The following is a 25,819-nucleotide window of genomic DNA, read 5'->3' as shown; positions in this document are numbered from 1 at the left end:
AGGCCAGTGGCTAATATTAATTTCTTGGCAGACACTTTGTTAGATCGGTCCGATGAGGAGTATTCTTACCAGGCTTGACGCTGCATGATAACATGAAACTACATGCACGTTTCTGTTGTGACATAATTCATTAATTTTGTGTGTTACGATATAGCTCGTAAAAACCAACCCATCAGCAGGGTTGTGTGAGAGACAAAGTGTTGTTGTTGAAAAAGCAGTCACTGAAAGATTCATTTGAAACCAGCAAGTGACCATGGAGAGTTGATTAACAATACACTTTGCAAAACGAGCTATTGTATTATTGAAACCTTGTCATGAAGTGTTCGGATGCTTTTAGATGGCGATCGAATTCCGAATACACGGCCCCTCTACACGTTGGTGCTTCGAAATGTTAGGTGAGTAGCCTGTCATGCATGTTTTAGGCCAGCCTGGATACTTGCCATTTGTATAGTATAGTTTTCCAGTTGTTCCGAGTCTGTGTACTGGAGGATAAGCATGTTAAATCCGATGTCGAATGGCTACATCAATCTCAATTTGGTCAAGTTTTTCAAGATCTCGAATGGCAACTTTAGTTACAGTTTTACATAGTTTTGCAAGGTATATCGTTCGTCTACACGGTGAATTTCTGCTAAATGTACAAGTATAGTCGTTGTCCATACCGGACGGTTTTGTAAGCTCACTAATGTTGGCTTGGTTGACGATAGAGACAAGACCTGGCTTGTCTGATAATTGATAACTTACCCTGCAACTTTTATTACGTCAGCATTGATTTGACATTAGCTCATTCATCGTGGATTTCATTAGTGACTTCTTTGCAGTTTTTTAATTAATGGAATTATCATTTGTTAAGTCCCGTGTCATTAATAAAGCTAAGTGTCGAAAAGCATGATTACAACAGAGACTAAAATGTGGAAATGTGAAGCATTTGGCGAATGATATCTTCAGCGCAATAATCATGATAATGACTTAAGTTCTAGGATAAGTGGCAAGGTATCATATGCAATACCAGACAGGATACAACATGTCTAACATAGTGTCTTCTGAAGGAATCCCCAGCTTCGAAAGGCGGCAATCAGGACTTGGGACTTTTGGCCAGTTGTTTATGACGAAGTACTGCAGCATTGAACAAGATTTAAGGGTAAGTAGGGCAGAAAACGTTGATAAAATCCAACGGCATCCTTTTGTCCCGTTACGTTTTGAGGTTTCAGTTGGACTCTGTCATAAGCTCATGAATGGATAACTTTTTTCACGGTTTCTTTTGTCGTGTACTGGACTGTCTTCAAGTATGACTGATATTTTCCTAATAGACCCGGCAACTATATCGGCAACTAACCGATCATCAGTATGTTAACTTTGCTGGAACATTTATCAAATTTCTCCTCGATCATTTCGGCAACGAACGAATCCTCAGTACGTTTACCTTGCTAAAACATTTATCATATTGATCCTCGATCCTTTACGACGCAGACAATAACGCTATCCAATGAAAGTGCTCACTCGAATGTCCCAATATCAAGCAACACATCTCCCCGTAAGTACTGACGATGTCCAAACGTGATACATATGAGAGGCAAGACAAGGTTCAAGCTCACCGTAATTGAACAGGAACGGGCCCCAGTTTTCCAGGACATATCCAATAATGGAATGTATTGAGCTCATCTTGGGACCTGGATGGCTCAGCGAACGTTTGTTTCAGGTGAAAACTGCGCGGTATAGTCGAAGACGCTTGGAAAATGGTGTCGCAGTTATTAATGGATGGTGGCTACTGCATGCGAGGATTAGGACATTGGAACATAAAAATCTTCCGCCACTTTCAAGGACGTTATATTTATCGCATTCGACGTTTACCCCGAGGGGATACCATTAGAAGTGGCAGCTCGCAATTTATGTATATGCGCAACTTCTTCAACCAATCAACTGTTGTTTAGGTCCAGTCAGTATACAAAATGATCAATAATCCGACCGATCGAGGGGACGAGAAGCTATTACATATCATGTCATACAGAATCAGTTTGGCCGGAAAGTTTGCCCTTGGTATTTCAGCAAGTAATGAAGCAACATAATGTCACCTCAGGGACACATGCGCAAGGTCAAATCAAGATACATGTACATGTACATTGTCAGCTAAATGCCTTCCAGCCATGTTAATTTGAACGAAAACCTCTACCCCTGCTACGTCTTAGACTGGTACGCCTGCGTAAGAAGGGGATGGCTCATAACTCTAGCGCCATATCTCAGCAACGATCGTTCAAGCTTACAAAGCTTATGTTAAAGGCCTTTTAACTTAACTTCTACATCATTTTAAATGCTGTTTGTGTGTAACGTGTTGTATAACTGTAGTTTCTATTCTCCTTTTAGGAGGCAATAAACTTTATTTATTTATTATTTCAGTTGAGAAAGATGTTCCTATTACTTATATATATATATTTTATAGACTATTTCCTTTTTTCCTTTTCCTATATATCTAAGTTACCTGTACATGATTAATCATCAGAATACTATAATTTTCCTAATAAGTGTTAATCCGTGTCGACTCTCGCCACGAATTTGGAAAATCACTTACACTGAAAACGAATCGTGCCTGAAATCATTAGCGAAGTGATCTATCACAATTGATGTGTTGCCTACATGCCAACTAAAGGAGTATGTTCCCTGCAAATCGATCTAGAATGGCATTTCATGGCGCATGCTAGACTAAAACCAGAAATACGAAAATATGAATAAGCTGTGATGGTTCTTCGCTGGCTTTGAAAACGTCAAGCTATTTTTTTGCGGTATGTTAGAGGTACTGATACTCAGGTCAAAATCATTCATCAGTTGGCAAAGATGTCAAGCTATAATAAAACGGAAACCCAGATCGCAAAACCATAGAATGGTTGTTGTGCATTTGGATGCCGACACTCATAATTGAAATACTAAATTCATCTTTGTTGGATGAAGGTCACAACTTCCTAAGTATATGTTTGCACGCATCCCAAGCATTTAAAACAAAACCCAATGTAACATTGAGTCCACACATGATTACACAGAATGCACCAGTTTGAAATCCACACTTCTGTGTAAAAGAAGGTTTGATAGAAGGTCTCCGCTACCAGTAGCAGAGACCTTTGTTGTTGAAGCTGGATTATATAATCATATGTCGGGATTATTTCTCTCTTATCACCTCGACCGTTAGGTCGTCAAAAGTTATGAAGAGTATTGATCGAGCAATTGACAAAAGCTAATATAATATTTGCCTGCTATCTGGTATCAGGAAAATCGATCTCGACTCCAGACAGAAAGCTGTGCGGGGCGTTGTTTTGGTCGACTTTCGTAATCTTAAAATTACATTGTGGATGGTAACAGGTCAGTAGAGATAAAAGTGTTATCCAGCATTAGAGCAAAACGCATCCTCATTCCAGATATTTAGGTCTATCCCTGGTCATTTCCCCAACGCAAGTGTCAAATGAGATACATTTCTTCATCTTTTACTAGATATTTGTTCTGGTAGCAACCGTTCTTCGATCTCTGCCTTCCTTTGTAATGGACCACGCTTGCTATTGAAATGTCTCCGCAGCGAAGGCAACGATAAAGGCAGAGTAAATATATGAACAACGCCTATGTGCCACCGCAAATTTTAATCAATCACATCTTTGCCATGCCTCGTAATTGCCCCTTTGGGGAGCCTATCAAGCAATTTGCAACCATGTAAGATTTTCGATGGCGCTATTTGAAAAGACTGACACTACTGATGGAGTGATTGTGTCCCCAGAGCACGATGCCACTTTTTATTGTATTAACAAGCAAATCAAGCTGAATCGCTCATGTGCACTGGCAGTTAAGTCAAAGACGTGAGTACATGTACGCATGCAATGTCTGTTCAAACCATCATTATATATCTGCTTAAAATAATGACTTACATACATCAGCTTACGCGCTTGGTGATGCAGTTATCATTCAAACATGAATGCTGCCCATAGCAGGCTACGAAATTCAGAATTTCGGACCTTGTGTGGCGCTTCGCTATTTATGGATGCTTCTCGAGAATATTAAAACATCAAGTATCGTCCTAACAAGATTCAAGATACAGACGATAATGTCGTCAGGGCAGAAATTAAATTATGGACTCACGTGACTAACATCCGAAGGAAAAAGGAATCGGGACAAATTATCTCGCCGGACGAACGGTTGCAATTCGCCCAAATAGCAAGAGGTCTCTGAAAATGATTCTTTATTTGGATAACCTTAGTTCAAGTTAGTATTGGAAGATGTCTCCATAGTTTCGCTTAAAGCAGCGTTTCTTGCAGACCAGTCGATAATGTCTACATGCTGCACTCATTGCGACTACACTCTGATCCTGTTGAGGCTTGCCGGGTCTGCCAATCAATATTTTCGAGGGATATGCAGAAAAATTCCGCACCATATAGATTAAATTTGGTCGACCTACTGGCCATCATTTTGGCATTAAGATCTGGGAGTTGTCATCGACTTCGTTTGCATCTTATTGTGCCGTTGTCAACCTCGTTTCTAAATTTTGTCTTCACCAGACAATGCCAGGGCAAAGACTCCGACAATGCCAAATTAAAGCAAGCGAGGGCCTACTAATTAGGGCCAGCGAAGGGCCAGTGTAGGCTAACCTTTCAGATCTGCGAGAAGTGGAAGCAAGATACCTGCATATTCCTATTGTTTCACATGGCTATTCTTGTGGACTATGCCAAAAGACATGCGATCATTTCGACTAAAAATTCCCAGAATACCGGATGATCGATACCGTCCTAGCTGCAAGTGGGTGACCGCATTTAAACAATGCTTTTTTAGGTAATTTGTGCGATACTAGAGCGTGAAAACGTAGTTAGAACAAAGATCATTTGCCATTAATGGAACTTTTGGAAGTTTCAGTAACATTAGGAATTCCAGTAACATGATCATTGCACATTATAAAGTCTTAGGGGACACCGTATTGTTTTTTGAGTGGCATGCAGTTCGCATCAGCAACTTCAATGGGACACCGTAATCGGATTAATAAAAGTGATGATATGGCTAGATTTCCTGTGCATGAAATGGACAATCAATTTTTTTGGGCGGGAGCGATGAGAACGAGAAAATATCTTTTGAAAGTTGTGTTTGTTTGTTGTCAGAGGTGAAATGGCGCCGACTGATTTACTGGCCCTCCTCCCTCACGTTGTGAGTCTTGCGGGGGCACATTTGGGTCATTGCGCGGCCAATTAGCGCTGCTGCCGAAAGCCAGTAGGAGGCTTATTGGACCGGGGAGGATTCCTTTGCAAATGATCCTGAGTGTTCTTTTCGATGCACAAACTACCGAAATTCTGTAAAACGTTCAATGACCCACAACTACATTCACGGAGTTTCTCTGAAAATTCATAGCTCACATGAAAAAAATTGTAATGGAATTAAGCAATGCCAATATTGTGTTTCGTTACTGTTTACTCGATTTCACTATTGTAGCAAAATATGATCTGCTCGTCTGTTGAGGTCTCACGCCACATCAGTAAAAAGACTCAAAAGACATAGAATTCCATAATACATTACAAGACAATTTTATCCACCCGTGCAGTCTTGCTCTGAAGTTTTTTCTCGGTTTCATTTTGCTTCAACTCTGCCGTCTTTTTAAAGCATAAAAGAGGAAACTGACTCGTTTATCACAGCCAGTTTCTGCCATTACGCCATGAAATCCTGCAGTTTTTCATTCCCTGTAGGATATCTGAAGTAGTATACTTGCTATCAGTTGTCTTCAAAGTTTCCATCAAAATATATAAGCGGAAGAATTATGTAGACAGCTGTACTATGTGAGTATGTGTGAGTGCGGACGATGCCGGCATGTATGCGGATGATTCCTTTCCACCAGCACTGCCTTTAATGGTTTCAACATATCACATGATATCATTGCTTCATTCTTCTGCTCGATTTGAACTTAGATTATTTGGAGTTGGCCGGTTTCACAATTTCGGTTTGACATATCAACGCGATTAATGATCTGTTCGTGCCGCATTGTCAAACTTGTTCCCAACTGGTTTATTTACATCTATCAAAAACTATGATTACCACAAATACGATGCTGTGCAAGTGGAAAACACTCATATTAACTAGGTTTATCTGCTTCTACTCGACAGGCAGCTAAAAGCATGCCACTTGCTGACTGCGATGCAACATTTGGTCCATTAATTAGCTTTCATTTAGTGTAATTTATCTCAATATAGAAATGTTGATAGGAATGTCGTATTTGTCCGTATTGTGCATTTGACATCGTAGTGTTTCAGCGAGAGTAACGTGTTCATCAAGGAACCCACTAGGAATATTCACTTTTTTGGTGATTACAATTGTGTCTTCGATACGGTGCACTGTATGCTCCAAATCGTTACGGATGTCCGCAAACATTTCATCTGATTGGTTTCAGTGTGTTCTGAACGGACGTGTAAAAGAGTATATCACGGAGTAGTCCAATCATTTGCTGATACATCGTTAATTCTTTGCCTGGGTATGTCTGACACTGGGCTGCACGCAATGTTTCAGATAAAGTAAAATATTATGTGATTGTCCTTCATTAAGGGGGAAAGATTGGCATTCGTGATGTTTTGGGCAGTATCAGTGGCAAAGGTTATTCTGCATACACCTGAGGCCTATTCTGAGATCGTTGGATGTTTCATGATTTTTTCTTTCGTGTATCTGGTTCAATAACTTCGGGAAGAGCTACCCAACCGATGAAGACTATCTATTTAATTTAACGTGCTCAACGCTTAGGGCTCCGGAGCAATAATAAGTATATAGTTCATACCATTGGTCACCGAGAAAACGTATAATATTGCAAACAGTCAGCTTTGGCTATCATTAAGTCCACACAACAGTTATGATATCTGTTCGATATATACATGTGCTTTGCTGCACATCTAATTATATTTCTCAGATTGAACCTCGGTGTACTATACATGCTGAGATATTATATAGCTGCAATATACATCTGACTCTCATTTATGTGCTGCTACAAAGGACAACAATGAGTCAGAGTAGTTGTGAAAAAAGAGACGGCAATGATATGTTGTGCCATGTATCGCTTGTCGAACAGATTGACTGACAAGTGTTAGCTAATCACGTTCATGGCCATGGCATACATAGTACATGTAATGTACAGCACACTGTGTACAAGAGCGTCACAAGCAGAGCCTGTTATACTAAACAGGAAGCTTATTCCAATGGCCCACTTCCTTGTTGTATAATAATGGTGGACCATATTAATTCACATTGAAATACCCTTTCGTAACAAAAGAATGTGATCAATGGACTCTACTTCCGGGAGATATAGCTAATCGTTTAGTTGAGTTACGACGAGCATTGACATTCCAGCCAATGCTCTGCTGCGGTTAGTAAGAAGTGTATGTCGCCCTTAAACCAACAGTAACACAGTAACACAGCATATCTCTGTATGTCACTTAACTATGTCCTGCTATCATAGACTGCAATATCATGTACCATCCGAAATGCCTGAAATTCACACTCGGTGTCACGAACAGCAGTAGTTCTCGAGGGTTCCAGCCGATCGCAGCTGGGAATTGTGTGCATTACGGGTTCTAACCCAATGATTCAAGTGGGGGAAAGATCAATGTCATGAATTGAGAAATATATCGACATTTTTTTTATAGAATATTAGAGGCATTACAGGTTTGGTACTCCATTCATCGGGTGTTCATTTTGGAATAACTGCCTTTGTGATTTTGTGCGGTATAAAACAAGAATAGGCCTAAATATGATGGAAACGGTGCCAGTTCAGCTTCTTAACATGAGAACAAGGACGGGTAAGTTTTTATCATGATATTAAAATGTTTAGATAATTTAAGAACATTATGCTTTGACCTGCTGTCAGGGAGAATGATGTATGAAATCAACAACATTCAAATGTTTTCCTGTACTGTTATTAGTCGTATAGACTTTGACCCGAAGAACCATGTTCATTTTTTTCTAGATGATCTTCCCGATGACATCCCTTATTTGCCAAGCCAAATTGATAAAAGAATGTTCAACGATCCCTTTTCCCACGAACAACCCAAGTTATTTTACCCTAAGGTAAAACCGCTGAAATTACTGTCAATAGGTGGAGGGTAGACGTTTTTCTTTGCGTTTTCTTGGGGCTGAGGTATTGATTATATAAGATGCACTGAATCACTATAAATGTTGGTAATGTTGGGAACTTCATGTACGTACTGTGCTGTACTTACTGTACGCCTTTCTCCCAAAAAGAACTGCACTGACTTCATGTTGTATTGAGGTTTTGATTTATAAGATCAAGCGCTAACGAATTCACAGACGCAAAACGATTGTTTCCACCAAAATTTGTTTTCCCCACAAGTATTCAATAATCTTTGGAAACATAGGGATAAAGCGTTAAAATGTCTCCTGTGGGAGAATTCAGAGCTCGCATTGTGAAAATGTCGCAAGATATCGTGAGCAAATTTATATGGTCATTCGGTCACTGGTTTCTTTTCTGGAGAGGCAATTCTGGTGATAAATCGCTCTTGGCAGAAATTGGATTGTTAGCAGAGGCGAGCCTCTTGGCTATGTGTGGTGAGAAGGCAACGACATATTTCTTTCTTGAATCCATATGGATTTGGTTTAAAACTGTGTTCCGTTACTTGTCATCTCGAGTTCTCGAAGAACATGGTAGCTTTGTGTTTTCAGGGATGTTATGGTGCATTATGTGACATGTATCAAACCTGAGATATTTGACTCATTCTCGGAACCTCTCGAATTTTAGGAATTCTGTCCTAACTATTGCTGCCTTTTTCAATGTCTGGTCGAAGAACAATGAGAATTGTCTTGGGAATGTTGTGTTGATCACTACCGGTAGAGTATTCGATTCAATTTTCAAACATTTTTCTGGCTGTGGTCCACGTGTCGAACGTTTCGAGATAATCGTTTCACCAGGATTTTTGCTGCATGTTTTTGAACTGTTCTTGGTGACTGTAAGTCCATTTTCCACAAAATGATCTGAACTTCTTTGTTTATACAGTCATCTGCCGAATAAGAACCAAATTATAGTATTGTCTGACCGGAACTAAAATGATTTTATACTCCAAATAGGTCGGCTAGCTCAATAGTCTATCGGAAATATAGGACCATACAAATACGATGACTCTGCTTTTTGCGAGAAAATTTTTTGGAGTCTTAACCTGCATAAAGCTTAAATCTTTTCGCAATATAAGAAGACCTTACATATATAATTTGTCGGATTAAACATGCAAAAGAAAAGTCACGCAAGAAGCGTTACTCTAGATATTGCAACAATAAGGCATATAATGTCTTGGATAAAACATGAAAAAGAAAGACCATGCAAGAAGCGTTACTCTAAGTCTTGTAAACTTTAGTTCTATGCCCAGATGCTTACCAAAATATTAGAATAATAACAAAAACAATGGATAAATGTGCTAAGGAAAACGTCATGTATGCAAGAAACATTCTGAAGTCTTGACTTCTGTAACCCGAAACCAAAAAGCTACCTGCGCTATGGAACCTGTGTTGGCTCGGGTAGCACAGACAGTAGTGCCCTGGGATGCTGCCCCGCATGCACAGGCTTCAGACATAACCTTCTGCGGAATAGGCGATTGCAACTATAACCACGATCATAGGATGGGAATGGAAAATGAGGCTTGCAACGACGCGTGTGACGATGCAGTTTGTCTTTTGGAGACAGACTTGGATACTAATTGTACGTTAAGAAGGCGGAAGTATCCGGTAGGTATTTGAATGATATTTCTCACTCGCTTTGTGAGCTTGCATGTCAAGTGGTTCCTCCAAGCTAAGTCTTCTAACAGGTGAAGTAGGCTGTTGTTTTTCATCTATTTTAGGTTCACAGCTGGTACTTGTAAATTCATGAGCTTTTCCATTAATTGCCGAGTAAAAAAATTCCGAGTTGTTTACCATAATCAGACTGTGTTGCAACACACTTAGACTATCGGATTCACATTGGGATATCATACGTTATAACCTACCGCACCACTGTATTCATTTGGCTTACTTTAATACCCTGGTAAGTAACAAATCATTAACTTGCTCAGCGAGCTTTTTCTCACTAAAGTATTCAAAATATATGAGATTGTAATAAATATATGAAAACTCATTTTTATTGGCTTTAAACATTGCTAATAATACATATCATAACAGTTTATAGCTAATGTTTGTAACACAGCAAACTGTGAGAGATAACTCTGATGAAAATTGACATTGATTTTTATTAACATTATACATCCCAAGGCGATACTATCAACATCAATGAAAATTATACCCGTAAAGAAAGTGATGATGAGGTAATGACCATACATGCAATAGCACGCCCACGAACGTGCGTATAGTTCTCATATAAACCATTACATTTTTTGTAAATTGATGCTGGTACAAACATATGTTAACCTTGTTTAGGGTGAAGCCGCAAGATGCACTCCGAGGGTTTGCATATGTCTAGCTTTATGTGTACACGTCCTTGTCATGGCTATACAATTTAGGACGGTGGCATAATAGGGCATCCATCATGTCATTAGTTCGTAGGATAAAATTGTATTTTTGTCGCTGCTTTGTCTATGAATTTGAGTTCGTTAATTGATTCCACAGGGTCATTCTATGGAGACCTATTTTCGAACAGCACAAACCTAAGCCTAATACTAACCTCGACCTTCCTCTACAAGAGGGGACACGTATAGCCCGGGACGCATGGGCGGATAACGCCGTAGAAAACCAAAGCCAGCAATCAAGCAAATTATCTATAATCATTAAATCATCAAGGTTTTCTATAATTAAAATGTTATATTTCAGCTACAATTGATTTTTTTGGTATATTTCTAATATGATATTCTGTATCGATTTCGATGTCGTAAAGGTGAAACCAAATCATGCCTTCAGGAGAGAAATAGTCGACCATCGATCGTCACGAAAACAACTCTTGGTATAATTTTCTAAAACATAAAGTAGAGACATAACATGACATTTTGGATAATGTTAAACATAGCAAAACAAGCTCTTGCAGCATAGGTGGGTCCTACGTGTTAAGGTGAAAATGCTTCCAATAGGTGCATTTGGGCCTGTACAGCGGGTGAGATCTCTTTCAATTAAATCAGACGGATATAATCAAATAAGTTTGGAGCCATCGTATGCTACGTTCAAGGACTATGAACCGGGTGATCCAAACCCCGACAAGGTAGGCAAAGTGTTAGTGTCAGGACTCACGCACTCACTCACGGTCACACCCCTGTAACGAGACGCCTTTGCTATCAATAGTACAGAATATGCCGCAGTATTGTCGCTGGTTGAGATTGTTTTGGAGGGAGGCGATCTGACCATGACTGTTGTTCGGCAATATCTCGAGCTGCCGAGAAATTCACTGTGTCTGGCACCGTGCCTGGCATCGCAACATATCCCAACTCATTTCGACTGAACCCAACGGGCCCATCAAAGCTATGTACCGTGCGCTCATGGTTCGCTTAGAGATTTTAAGCGAGTTTATGTGGAGTGCAACGGACACTCTCGAACCTTCGGGTGCACAATGCATTGCCTCTTCAAAAACATTTTCCCACTGCATTCGTAGTCTGCACATCACACCAGGTACAAATTCAATGTGCATATATCACGGCGTGCATATTGAAACAATGGCTTTGTTGATAAACACAGTCGGTGAAAAGCAACGGAGATACAATTTCGCAGCTCAAGAAACACCAGGTATCAGTTTCCCGTAAATTCACCAACATGCTTGGCGATAAGAAAAGAAGAAGCAAGGAGCAATCAATTACTAAAACGTCGACAAGGGGCCGTTCGAATATTTTAGAAGCAGCATCATATAATGCACATACTTGTATAAATGTCTAAACTGCAATGAGTCCGACCGGGTGTATGACAACATCAAAACTGGATACGGTCAGACTTTGTTTTACCTATTCCGGATAATATCAAATGTCAAATCCAACAATACGGCGAAAATTCTCGAGGTCTTGGTACTACTACATCTCCGTCGTAAGAGGTGAGGACAGCTAAGCTACTGGGCTTGGGTTTTCAAACAAGTTGGTCACTATAAAGTAAACTTTACCTTATACTTGGCTTTCAGTTTACCATGCTTACGGGGATAAATATATTGAAGGAGATAACGCTGCGGTAGTTAGTGACTTAAACTCCTGAATATGCAACCTGGATCTGGTATTTTGGTCGTTCCTAATCGCATAGGGATAACCAAGCTAGCTTACGTTTTTTTGTCAATAAGTGCACTTGATTTCTGGAAATAGTGATCATCGCTGCACCATAACGTATCAGCCTATCTCCTTACAGAATATTCCTAGATTGTCGATGTATATTTACATTGGCTATGAATCGATGGAGGGGTATCGATATTGCCAGGTGTTGCATTAACTCGATTCGTTGACGAATGGGGATATCAACAGTGGTGTCCCGGCAGATATCTATGGTATAAGAAAACTTTACCCCTCCCCCAAAAAAGCCATTTGGTATTGCTTGACTTGGAGTAAAGGCATGGCTATAAAAACCAACAAAAAGATTAATTATTATTTCAAGTACGCGTTTCTTATAACATTCTCTGCAACCAAGATATGTAGTTTCCTATATTAAGCGACGGCCATGACCCTGCAGTAATGTTGTTTTTTTACAAATTTTACCTTTTCGACCCTCATGCAGATAAAACGTATACAGCAGTTTATAACCTTAGCATGCTGCTTTTTTTCAGAGAAGAACCACTCACGGAAGGGGTGTATACATCACAAATAGCTAAAAGAGAGTGTAGAAGGACCTGTAGTCAGAAACCAAACAACTGGTTGGTGACAGGTTTCGGGAATGAGGCTAGGAAGCTGCCTGAGAAAGGGTTGGGAGTTCTTGCTGTTACACTTTAGTTTAAGAGTACACCACAAAATTCATTGATTTGGGTGCCCTACCTGACGATTGGCGACTGTGCCAAATCAGAGCTATCACAACATTCGTTCTTATCTTTTAAGAAACGAGTAGAGGTATGCGTGGTATTCTTGAAGGTCGGGGAGATCGACACCATTAAAGAACAATTTAATGCTGATGTACTTGTCAAGGCAAGATGGCGGGAACCAAGCATGGACAAATCCGAAAAAGAAGCCAAGGCCGCCAGGGAGGTAAGATTTCGATGTCCCCTAATATTGATGCTGCGATGACCATCATGATAAAAGCTTGTTCATAGTGTCATTCCTGCCAAAGGGCAAGCCATTCTTAACATCTGAGGACTCGTTATTCCCATAACTCGACCCTTAAATGCCATGCATCAGGCAAGAAAGCAATGTGTTGAAACAGCCGTATAACTGTCTACGAGTTCAAAACATTGCACGCTTTATAAGTTCACTAACAACTAGCTTGTTTTAGTTTCCCCAAATGTGAGGCTTTGATAAACTACCAACACGTGTTTTGATTCGCGAGTGCGTCATTTTGATGCATATTTTGTTCGCTGATAATACACTGATCTGAAATGATGTACGTACTTAAGATGGATTTATGTGCGGATTAATCAAATTCACGATCTTCATAGTTTGGTGCAATGTAAAATGTAAATGAAAATTTTCTTATTTCCATTTCCAGCAGCAGCCGAGGCAATCCACCATGGACCCAGACAGCATCTGGCATCCTCGCCTCTTTATAGAAAACACAATAGGGGAGCCAAAAGAGAGTATATTCAGGAGTCCCATGTGGATGGAGAATGGGGAAGCCTATATGACAGAAAAGAGGAGAGTCAAGGGCACGTTCCTTGAGAATTTAGAGTTAATGGACTTTCCATTTGACGTGCAGGTAATGCTTGTCAAAACTGTGAAGTACTTCCTGAGATAGAATGAGAGCTAGCATGTTGTTTGGCGGTGTGTTATACCTAACACTTGCCACCTGTTACTTTCTACGTTGCATTAGCCGAATTGAAACCATCTTTACCTTAAGCGCTCCTATCGCTATGCCTGTTTTCCTTTCGTTATGTCTAGCTGTGGGATGAAGTTCATTAGGTTGTAGAAAACACAGAGTAACGTCGCAACTAAACAAGAACAACACTCCTCTTTTTTCCAGGACTTGACTTGCACGGTAGCATCTGACCGGCCACAAACAGAAGTCGAGCTCATCAGCGACGCCAACGACATCCATCGAGTGAACAAACAGTCTTTCGTTGACGAACAAGAATGGTCATTATACAAGCATATAGAGGCGGAACCTAAGGTTCTTACCTACGAACATGCGGACCCAACATTCCAGAGACAGGCTATGTCGGTGAAGTGTAGGGCGGCGAGGAGGCCGGCATATTTCTTCTGGAATATTTTTCTCATCACGGTACGTATTTTTGGCGTCTGTCTCCTCCTTCTAAAGGAGACAATGAGTATCTAGCGTGTTTATTTGTAATAGTCTGCATTGTACCTTCCCGTCTTTACAACTGGCAAAATGTTTGTCCCTGCATTTTCACGGAAAACCATAACTATTCGATTTAGCTTATGGGATGTTCCCAACCTTCCGTCAAACCTTCACCCCAAAGATTTCACATGAAGACCAACAATCGGACTCACAGCTTCTGCCCGAATAGACGCAACCCTATACAATCCCATACCTGTACCAGACTGTGGTATCATTCGACCAAGGTCTTTCATTCTTGTTCTTGTCATGTTACCTGCTCTAGGACAGTTATCTTCACGTTGTTTACCTGGCGAGAAACGACCATAAGGATCACTTTACGAGGTCATTATTGGGAGAAAAAGCGAACATATCGTGCATCGTGGATACAACTACTTACTTATAACCTATCATCCTTCTCTAACCCACGACCAAGTAGCACAATCACAACGCCTCAAATTAGAATGCAGCGTAATTTGTATCCCTACTAGATCCAGTCCAGTTCTAATCACCGTTTTAGATATGCACAACCGCTAGAGTATTTCAGTCGATTTCAATAGAATTATTCATACATTTTAGAACACAATTAAAATACGCTTGTTGTTCTAAGACATATGATTTACTGCCTTTTAATTGATATATCGCCCATCTCCGATTATTAGTATTTTGACAGTTAGTTATTGTATCGCTTTACTTATCAGGTTGAACAGTTTGCTTTGTTGGAAGTGAAGTCAAAGTAATCCGTGGGTTTCTCTCAATCATATGCCATGATATCCAGTGTTCCTTAAAATATAATGCTGTACACCATTTTATTAAAAAAAACACGATGTTTTGATACTGGCATGACGATTATAGCATATTTGCGTCATAATGCTTTTTTCTATTTCAGTTTCTTATATGCTCTCTGTCATTTGCGACGTTTTCCGTGAAACACACCCTCCCCCAGAACCGTCTCCAATTATCGTTCACTCTTATCCTGACATCAGTAGCATTTAAATTTATCGTGAATCAGAGTCTACCAAAAATATCATATCTAACGTATCTGGTAAGTGCCGTTGAAAAGACGGTGGACCAATGCAACGGAATGGCTTGGTAAACATTTGGAAATGTCGGAATTGGACGAAAAACCGCGTCTACAGTGGTGTCGCCATTACACGCGAAAGCAATGAACTAGGCGCAATGTTGATGTAGTTTTCAAAACTGCCCTATGCGGCAGGAATTCAAACCTATATAAGCAGGCACGCCAGATGTATGACGGCGATTTCATATCGGAGAAGTTTTTCTTTTTACCTTATCTTTATATTGTAGAAAAAGTTTGTTTTATTGTGTCATCTAAGACCTTGTGATAAGGCATTGAAAAAGAAGATAGTGAGAGAGCTGGCTCATTCTTGGAACCGTCACAGTGCAGGTGCATGCACATACATAGATAAAGGTGTATGCAAATTTACAAATAAACCATTTACCGTCGCACAATTCCAAACATTTCGTGATGTGGCCAAGCCATTCGGATGTATTGGTTCCCGATAATAAATGCAAACATCTCCTTTTCAGTTTCTGATAACATCTTTGGCTTTTGCTTCCTTTGTTGTGGACCGCAAGGATACTTCCTCGAGACTCAAGCTGTGTTTCACGTTGTTCTTGAGCTCTGTGACATTTAAGTTAGTCGTCGATCGATGCTTACCCAAAATATCATATCTAACTTACATGGTAAATAATATCCTGCAAGGTGGTAGGAGTTAAAATTTGAATGAGGCTTTATCTGCTCGTTTTGGATATGAGCTTTGCTTTCTACATGTTACCTTCATGCCGCTTTTTTGTTGGGATACTTATGTCATGCACAATACAGCATGAAGCTAACATAAATTGATGCAGTGATGGTTGTCCACGGTTGTAGCAACTGGGGGTGGCGCCAACAGCAGCACATTACGTGGTTAATTTATGTCTTTGTCGTCATCTTAAAGGTGGTAAAGCAAAATGTGTCCATATAGTCAATACATTCAGTCAGCAAGAAGCTGTTACCGGCGGTGGTGAAGATGTGAATCAGTTGTCACAATAATAGAGACACAAGTGCCCCTTAAAATGTTTTTTTAACATATTGGTAAAATTGCTTTTCGGCTAATGCTGTGACACCAATACGGTTGACAATTTGCTTTTGACTGCGTAACTTGCATTTGATAAAGGTGTATACACTCATGCAGCTTTTTACAATCAGCTTTGGATGGTGGATTGTTTGGTATCGTTTAAGGTCATTTCATAAAGGTGATAGGTTTGAGATCAAAGAGATAGTCGTATTAACTATATGACGCCTGAGTTCCACGTGATAATAAATAATATAGGATCAATGATAGTTGTAGCATTACGGTTATGCTTGTATTACTGGCATTGAAATAAAAGTGATGCAAAATTAAAAATAGAATCACCCACTCAATAGACTTGAATTGTTAACATGGTTAAAATGTTAATTAAACACGATTTTTTAAACAGTTTATTTTACCTCTGTGTATTCTAACTGATGTATGTTATGACCATGCACTCTTTATAATAACGGATGCCAAATGATCAAATTCTGGTCAGGTTAGCCTAATTGTTTAATGTTGCCTCCATCAACTTGTTCCAAATGTTCAACGGGGTAAACCCTGAAACGTTTATCAACCCCTCAATGATAAGGCTTGGTATTTTTGCTGATGTCACACGAATTAGATAACTAAAACCGACCAGTCAGATCCGTACGCTAGGTAACAATCACAATATCAAATGAAATTGTTGATACCTTATCTGTAATTAAGCGAAGATGTGAACACATATCATTTTATATTTTATTCCAATTCCTTCCAGGATAAATACGTGTTGGCCTCAATGATCATGTTGGCGATAATCTGCGTTTGGCACTGTCTTGTGACCGTCATCGACGACAATGCTCGCAGCCTCTCGCCAGAGAACCCCGAGGAGTTCATGCAGAAAGTCGAGAAAGGGATGGTTGGGTTTCTGCTTAGCTTCTATATTTTATACAACGTAGCATTTTCAATTCGGATATACTTCAGCGTGAGTACAATTATTGATGTGTAGTTTTAAAAAGTTTGTGAATGAAGTTTCGAGTTGTACGGATTTACCCTCAACCGAGTCAGAATCGTGACTTTAATGGTTTCACTGTCAAAATTGCAAGTTCGTGAATATATTGATTTTACAATTCGAGCTTAAGAGCTTAGTGTCACACACGATCGTGTAAGAGTTCATTGAACTAATGCTTTGAAATTGTTCTGTATAATTATGGAGGACAGCAAAAAGCAAAGCGGAAACGCCAAAGCTGTCAGAGAGTAGCGAACGAGGACAGAAAGGTAACGGAGCCAGGGAACTAGATATGACCAGCACGAATTTTATGACAAGCTACAACTATACAGTAGTAACACAGTGTGGTCGTAATTTGTTGAAATTTTATGAAAGCTTCCCTTTTCAGGCATGTCGAAGACGACGGATGATGAAACAAAAAGACAAGGAATATATGGTAAGGGAAAGCATTGTTTTTATATTCAAATAAATTGTTTTGTACATGAATGTAATTGATATGGACGTGCACATGTCGTCCTTCTATTTAGATGTTGTAAAACTACGCCTTTGAAGCAGAGGTTGGTTCCCACATGAGGTCCTTTTTTTGTAAAAGAACGCGAACTACATGTATTACCATAAACATGATAAACACGATAAAGGATACACAATAAATAATTGATTACAAATGCAGAGAGATTCGAGTAAATTCTGACTGGATCTCGGAGAGAAATTGATGCAAATAGCTCTGCTATCTGACGACCCAACGATACACTGATGACCGTGTGTCTAAAGGAGGATCGCATTTTCACTTCCATAGACATCAATGTCATTCTCGCTGCTCCTAAAATGGAATGTTCAGAAGTTGGATATATTTGCCTTCATAAAACATGGCTTTTTGCCTCAAATTAGTAACATGCTGGATTCTTCATCACTTAGCATTGATGTGCCATTTGAGAGTGCAGCCGCTAAATTTATCAATACTGAAAGGCTTGCATGTGCACATGGTCACTTAAACGAGCGAATGTGTGCATGCTCTACTTTGTATAAACACCTTGCACGTCAAGATGACTCATACAGACAGTATTGTTGTTAAAGCTGAAAGTATATTTCAGATTCGATGTCTGCAAGTAGAAGTACAACTAAAATCGTCGATTTATTACCGACAATATTTAACTGAAGTATAAGAAGAATGGTGTGTAATCTTGAAATTTAGCAATGCTGTAGCTTTAGGATTCGAACTGCCATTTGAAAGTCTCGTATCATTCCGGCTGTAAATTTCGCTTTAGTTCGTAGAGTATCGAATACTTTATTCTAAAGTTACTTATTCTAAACCACCTTGGTTACAAAGTAGCACTGTCTATATAATGCACTTGTTTTGGCAATCATAACCGCTTTGGATGGTGCAAAATATTCAAGCCGTCAAAATCGCTTATTAGTGTTTATTTTGAGGTGTTATATTGGTTGTCTGACCAAGTGGAGCTGTTGTTTCGCCCGAAACACTGGCTGGTATAATATTAGCTCACATTGTAGCTCCACCATCGCAATATTTGGTGAGGCAACCAATACCTCTACTTCGATATCAATTCCTTAAACCATTATTAGGTTAGCTTTCGAAAATTTGTCTGGCAAGTTTGCCCAAAAGTAGTTTTTACGATTATGATTCCTAATTTAGCTGATGAGCATGCAGTTCAAAGCAAAGAAAGAATGTGGCTTCTGAATCAGTTCAAGGCGTTGATGTCTATAGTTGCTAGTTATTCCGTAACCAAATTCCAGCAGCAACATTCATTTTACATCATCGTCATCCCAGAGTGACCTAACCAGGTCCTCTTCCCTTAGTCAAGTACTTAAAACCTATAATGAAGCCTAGTGGTTCTGTTCAATTTGACACAGGGGTCATATGGTAAAACATTTCTTTTCCCAGAACATGTTGCAAAACAAAGAAGGCAGATCGCTTTATGGTGTCTCCACCGAGATAGAATTCTCTAGAGTGATTGGTCCATGGTATCCAAAGTGGGTTCATCGCTACAATTCTGAGATAAGCGCAAAAATGGTCAAACCTCTACGCGTGAGTAAACACTATGTTCACGGTGGAGGTGTTGACTCTCGGGTTAGTGTTTCCTCATTCGCTTTAAAGTATTACACCAAAAATCTCCGTGGCACCAAAAATACCAGTAAAATTAGATAGATACGATTGCAAGAAATGATGTGCCATGAAGGGTCGGTTTTGCATTATACCATTTTGACAGACCTTTGTAGCTTTAACAATGTAGCAAGCGGAAAATGGATGAAAGCAGTTCGTGGTCAATGCATAGGTCATTTAACTATCATGCAGTAACCAACCAAAGTCGGTTGCGTGCAACATTAAATCATTCCTTTGACTATTGAGGAATGATATCATTGTTTGCTAAAAGATTGCCAAATGTTATTTTGTCCACCCTAGTAGATAATCTCCCCCAGTAGTCTTGGCAGCAATTGGTCTTTAACTGGCTTCACAGAGTAGATTAGTGCATAGTCCTACATTTGATGTTGCCTGTTAATGCAGCATTTCTGGTCAAGAAACCGGTTTCCACCAACTTGGTGCGTGATATCACGCTTTATAACGATAAATGCATTACAATGTATATTTAGAAGGCACTTGCTAGCTGGAGCTTTAGGTAGATACCATTAGCCCGGTCTCCAAAGAGGCTATCTGGGGTAAAGACAGGTGGCTAGAAAGCACACACATGGCATGACCTCGAACAGTTTGAAAAACTGAGAAGAGGCTCAGCCGGGAGTCCATGAAACCTGCGATATCTTCATCACCATCAGGCCGATGCTCTTCCACACTTTGATGGAAACCGGACTCTTGTGCAAGGACATAACAAGAAACGACGAATTCTCTCGCATGCACTCGCTTTGTACCTTCACCACTGTCATTGTTCTTTGGTCGGGTAGGCCATTACCTAAACTGACGATAGCATGGATATCGCCTGTTTGACGCACTCCTTCATTAAGACCTGGGTGACTTTCCCTTGGCGTTAGATCAGGGATGATTTCGTTGCACCGCGATTAATACATATTTCTTCCCTCGTTGTTGGTTACTGTCGTGTCAGTGTTGTACCCATTGCTATGTCACGGACTGAAAACGTCACACCAAACACAACTGTCATATTATAATTGGAGCTTGGGGAGGTTGTGCTGCGTTTGATGAGAATGGTAGAATGGCGTTAATCACGGCGTTCTTACATGTTGTTTTTCTTTAGTTACTTGTTCAGGGGGCTATGAACGCGCCTAAGAAACAGAAGAAGGCTAAGTTGGCAGCTCAAGTGGTCTAGACGTAAACGGTAAACCTCAATAGCTTTTATTTTCATGTCCGCATTAAACGCGATCGTAGTAGATTTTACAAATAACAGCATGGTACATGTAGCAGCCTCTTCCCCGTGCGTTATTGTAATCCTTTGTCAGGTTTTTATCAACTATTCTAGACCTTTTTACGGATTTGTTTCAGTGGGCCCGGAACCGAGAGTGCTCCGGCCCAAAACCTAATATGGCGTAGGTATGTAGGGATCCAAGATTTCAATGGTGTTTTTTTCAAGTAATTTTTCTACTATCTCATTAACTCCTGGGTCCTTGTTGGTTTTATACTTTACCCGAATGAATTTGTGGCATGGTTACGCCATTCAATGAGATGTGATGCAGTCGCTATATTTGATAGATCTAAATTTCATCTTTATTGGCTGTATATATGGAGAAGGGTTCCGTTAATAATTCATGCTATATATGTCATCACATGGTGATTCGTCGAACGTCACTGGCATGGTTATCTCATATTTTGGCTCAAACTTAATGAAAGTTACTTCTTTTATCCCTCGGTGTTAACTGATTGGTCAAACACCGCGATTTTACTTTTGGTACAGAATTTTTAATTCGTGGTGGCAAAGCTTTTTAAGCGTTAATGGGATTCAGGTTTTCTTGCTTTCGGCGTTCTTTCATTCACCTTGAATACGACTCATCCGACTCAAAATACATTTGCAGATGGCCTTGTTAAAAAAACCGACCCCTTAATGTTTCAGCTTACTGCTTACATCCCGTTTTCCCGGGGATCATCCAAGTGCCCAAGAGCATGTTATCCTTAATCGTTCACCATAACGCCCATTGTTTTCATCAATCCAGTACGTTCACGTTTTATTATAAGATTTCAAAATGTTTTTTAAAATGCTATAAGGTTTCGATACCTTCATATTCTAACTAATACCAGGTTTCCGAAATGTTTTGCTAAAATTTCTTCGTACTAACTCGGCAACTAACAATCATTTTCTCTTTAGATATGAGGACTTATATCTTACCCATTCATTGAATTATAATGCACAAGGGCCATGTCGGTATTGGTAAATGCTGACCATATACATGCTTCCCGAAATTGGTGGCTTGCATTAAAACTAACTTTTCCCCCCTTGTCCGTCACCAAAGGCATTCAAGTGTGTTGGTCAACCATGACTATCTCCTTTGTCCCTCCACCATAAGGCCTAGTTTCCCCTCATGACATCACTATTTCGGACACTCAGCGCCCCATTTCTGGAAAGGTGTATAGGCAAGGGCAAAATCCGCCGTTCCTGCCGATTTGGCCATTTGCTCATCGTCTTTCGGTTATGGGCGGAATCGAAAGGGCACTTGTTTCAGCTTTTCTACCGACTGGCCAGCACTTCATTCGATACTTCGGCTCATGCGACACATGCAAGCATCATTCGTACCCTTGTCCGTCATGACCGATATCCAACGCTTTCATCACCACAGCGAGACATTTGGGGCTGAAAATGCAGGACAGACCCTCTTAAAACGTCTACCTTGATCGCTATAGATAGCCTCTTTTATGATGCTAACTACCAAATATGTTCCCAGAGACATCCCTGTTGAAAGTTAAGTTGCCTATGAAGTAAGAACAAGCTTACCACCAAATAGGGGCCTATAACTTTAAAAGTTTAGCTGATATACAAGCAAAAGAGTCCTTACAATTATGTAAACACGTGCCTCGCAGCACTTCGGTGAGTATATGATAAGGTATAGGACTGACGTATGTTTTGACAGATTATAAAGCAAACAACCCATGAACGATCCATTTGACAGTTCAGTTCGTAATTTTACACTATGTTATTTAATGATTCCAGGAGAAAATCGAAAAATTAGAGCAAAAAGTGAAAAAGAAGAAGTTCTTCCGGCGGCAGTCATCTCGAGAAGTCCCGCGAAACGAGCACGTGATTGTAAACACGACAACTGACACAACGTGGCTGTAACTATGGTGTATCGTCAACCAGTAAGATAGCAGTGTATAACATTGTGATAAAACGTTGATCAGATATACGCAAACTTCTATCAGAAGAGCGTCAACCGTGATTTGAATATCATGAACTTATTAAGCTTACTGGACATGATAGCCAGATGGACTTTATCTCAATCTAAATGGGCATGAAAAATAGGGACAGTGTTCCGTGTCCATATTTCATGTATAATGGAACTTCATTAGTATTTTCCAATTAGCGTTAATTGTACCTTGCCTTTTCTAGATGGTGGACTCTATATATGAACAGATTCTTGAGACTAACCGTCACATACTGAATAGATTAGCAAGACAACATGATTGAATATGCACATGACGCTTATGAGTAGGATTTTTTAATCAGCCACCGAAAATTTTATCGGAAATCTGCAATTATTGGTGCTTTGCCTGTTAGTTTCATTGCTTTGCTTTCTGTATGGATGATGGTAAGTTTAGGTAGACATTGTGGAACGGGTCGAGGAGCAAAGTTCTTATCTGTGATGTAATTGATATATCTTGTTTGTTATGAAGAGCGACAAGAGGAAGGTAGAGCTGCGCGCAGTTCTCATTCAAGAATGCAGAATAACATTTTTACAATGGGAACGCACAGCACATGGTGTCACACGAAAGACAATAAGATGAACAAGTTGAGTGGACTTCGAGGAATGAAATGCAATGCGTTTGTGGCGGAATGCAGACAACTGACTGGCGAGTGTGTCTTATGCAAGGTGTCGATTATCATTTGTGATAGAGATCATGAATGGTCCGGAACTCTTGATGTATTTGTCGATATTAAATATAGAGCTGAGCTTTTGGACCTTGGCACTTTTTTCCAAGGAGAAAATAGAGTCGCTTTAAGCATATAGAATCGAGCATCTAGAATATAAAAACTAGAGTTGTGAACAAGAGGTATACCGGCGTAGTCCTTCTGATGTGACACCTGGTGTCATCATCTTACTGTGAATTTGTGATGTTATAATTCTTTCAGAACTAGGACTGGATGAATTACTACGCAGTCTCACAACTGACCAGAAAATAGCTATTCCGTCTAGCTTTTTCGAAGTTAAAGGGTTGTGGTTTTCAAACTAGATATCATTATGATGCTGTGGTAAATTCAAATAATGCAAACAAGCTTTAATTTTCTAAAGAATGCCACCCGAACTTAGTAGTGTAGATTGTTATTAACTGAAGTTAAGTTTTATAAGTTTTTGTACAAAGTTGTATAACATGCTTGTTATTTCACGACGCTGTATGTTAAGGTGTTTAAATGTCATTTGAATCATGTATCAAAATCAAATTTGATGGAATTAAATTTATGTTGTCTTTTTTGCTATGACAGAAAAGGATAATCTGTGAAAAGTGACTAATTCATTCGATTCTCCTGTTCAACATTTGGGGAATCGTCTGCAGAGATAGAGGTCATGCCATGGTAACACCAACGTTTCTTGAAATCCTGAAAATCAGGGCCATTAGTTAGGGCAGTTTTGGACAATAAGTGGCTTTGAAGAATTTAAAAAGAACCATTTCCATTAGACTACAATTATGACTTGAAAGAGCTGAACATCTAAACGATAGTGAATGGTTTAAACAATGCAGCTGAAACTCCGTCATGTACTAGGACTCTCGAACTCATTTAAATAATGCAGCTGAAACTCCGTCAAGTCCTGGAATATCGAACTCATTGTGAGACATATATCATTTTATATATCAGTTCACATGTAATTTTTGAGAGGGCGTGAATTGGCGGTGAAACCACCTCTAGAGCAATACCTCAATTAAAATTCATCTTTGCTGCATGGAATTTTAACAGTGTTTTTCACCCTATTGAATTCTTTAGAAAGCCCCAAGATGGCTTGACAGTAAATAATCACGTGCGAGTCAGGGCTGCCGTTTTCTGCCTTGTTGCTGTAGCCACTATTAAGATCCCGAGTGACAAAGTCCTCCTTTTAACCCACTGGGTATTATGAAAATCTTCGAAACGCTTTTCGAAAGAACCATGTCGTAAAAGATTTAATGAGCATACTCTCTCATTTGAATACTTTCAAGTGCAATAAATACTCGCTTATACCCGAAAAACACACCTTTAAGTTGATACATTAAAATATAAACATATGACAAAACTTATTATTTTTACTGAGCAAAATTACACGCGACTGGCAGTAGATATCGCTTGTGCGTGACACCCTACTGTAATTAAATAGTGCGACTCACAGAATTGGGGTATCTTCCTCAACACTTGAAATCTACTCGCTCTGCACACTTTGGAGGTTCTGGAGGGCCCTAGCCAGAGAATGTGACACCAGTGGTTTGACAAGAAGCGATTGAGTTTCGACCATTAGCACCTCACCTAACCGATCCAAATTTTCATAATTCAGTTCGGAATATGCGGCATCTCATTAGGCAGGGTACATATTTGAGAGTTCATTCCAGATATTTCAGACTAACTGTTTTGGGATAGGAACAAATCTAAACGCGAAAAATTCTGGACGTGGTTTATTTTAACAATATTGTGATCTCCATACCCGACCTATGGAATCGAGTTCCTCAAGATGTTGTAAAATCTCTAAACAATGTAGTAAATGCAGGATGTCTACGAACGTCTACAAACTATTAGAGGAGTATTCAGACCAGACTGTCATACATGGATTCAGATATATATTCAAGTCGACCAACATGTTCTGGAGGTAGGTTTTGAAATATTTAAAAAAAAATTATTCGATCTCAACTTGTCAATTCGTTGATGAAACTAGCAAACAAACGCATTACAGGCTAGTTTATCATACTGTAACCGGCAAAGGCAAGTAGCATCGAGACACCCACGGCTCCGATATTGCGAAGTTACCTTACGAGCTCCATCCCGATCAACATGGTCAATATTAATCAGACAGTTTGAGATATACCTCCAGACTACTTCGATTAACTCAACTTCCTTGGGTAAAAAGTTCTCCTAAAGGACGCAGCGATAGAGTGTTGATCCGTTCGAGAGTAGATCATGGACCTCCTGGTTGTAAACCCGTACTCGAACCATCTGCCGCCGATCCCACTTTACGTAGGAAGAAATATGCCATGATATGAATAGATACCTTAATTGCAAACTGTTAGATTGATGTGACTATATACACG

General features: G+C 39.7%; 1 protein-coding gene across 6 annotated transcripts in view; it reads left to right on the top strand.

The window, feature by feature from the left end:
• Positions 1 to 23,998, top strand: part of LOC135499698 (cys-loop ligand-gated ion channel-like) — a 34,204-nt gene extending 10,206 nt beyond the window's left edge. For 2 of the 6 annotated variants that reach the window (XM_064790625.1, XM_064790627.1), the window contains exons 2-8: positions 12,972 to 13,118; positions 13,576 to 13,782; positions 14,047 to 14,304; positions 15,248 to 15,403; positions 17,194 to 17,400; positions 17,813 to 17,860; positions 22,548 to 23,998. In XM_064790625.1, coding sequence (XP_064646695.1) covers positions 12,972 to 13,118; positions 13,576 to 13,782; positions 14,047 to 14,304; positions 15,248 to 15,403; positions 17,194 to 17,400; positions 17,813 to 17,860; positions 22,548 to 22,673 — 1,149 coding nt within the window. In that variant the 3' untranslated portion in view covers positions 22,674 to 23,998. Of the gene's footprint in view, positions 1 to 9,294; positions 9,721 to 12,971; positions 13,119 to 13,575; positions 13,783 to 14,046; positions 14,305 to 15,247; positions 15,404 to 17,193; positions 17,401 to 17,812; positions 17,861 to 20,645; positions 20,727 to 22,547 lie in introns of those variants that run through there. The other 4 variants (XR_010449327.1, XM_064790626.1, XM_064790624.1 and 1 more) reach the window with 4 other exon arrangements.
• Positions 23,999 to 25,819: the final 1,821 nt, after the last annotated feature.

This window comes from Lineus longissimus, chromosome 15, assembly GCF_910592395.1.
Source record: "Lineus longissimus chromosome 15, tnLinLong1.2, whole genome shotgun sequence".
Lineage (NCBI taxonomy): Eukaryota > Metazoa > Nemertea > Pilidiophora > Heteronemertea > Lineidae > Lineus > Lineus longissimus.
This window is presented reverse-complemented; position numbering and strand designations above follow the sequence as displayed.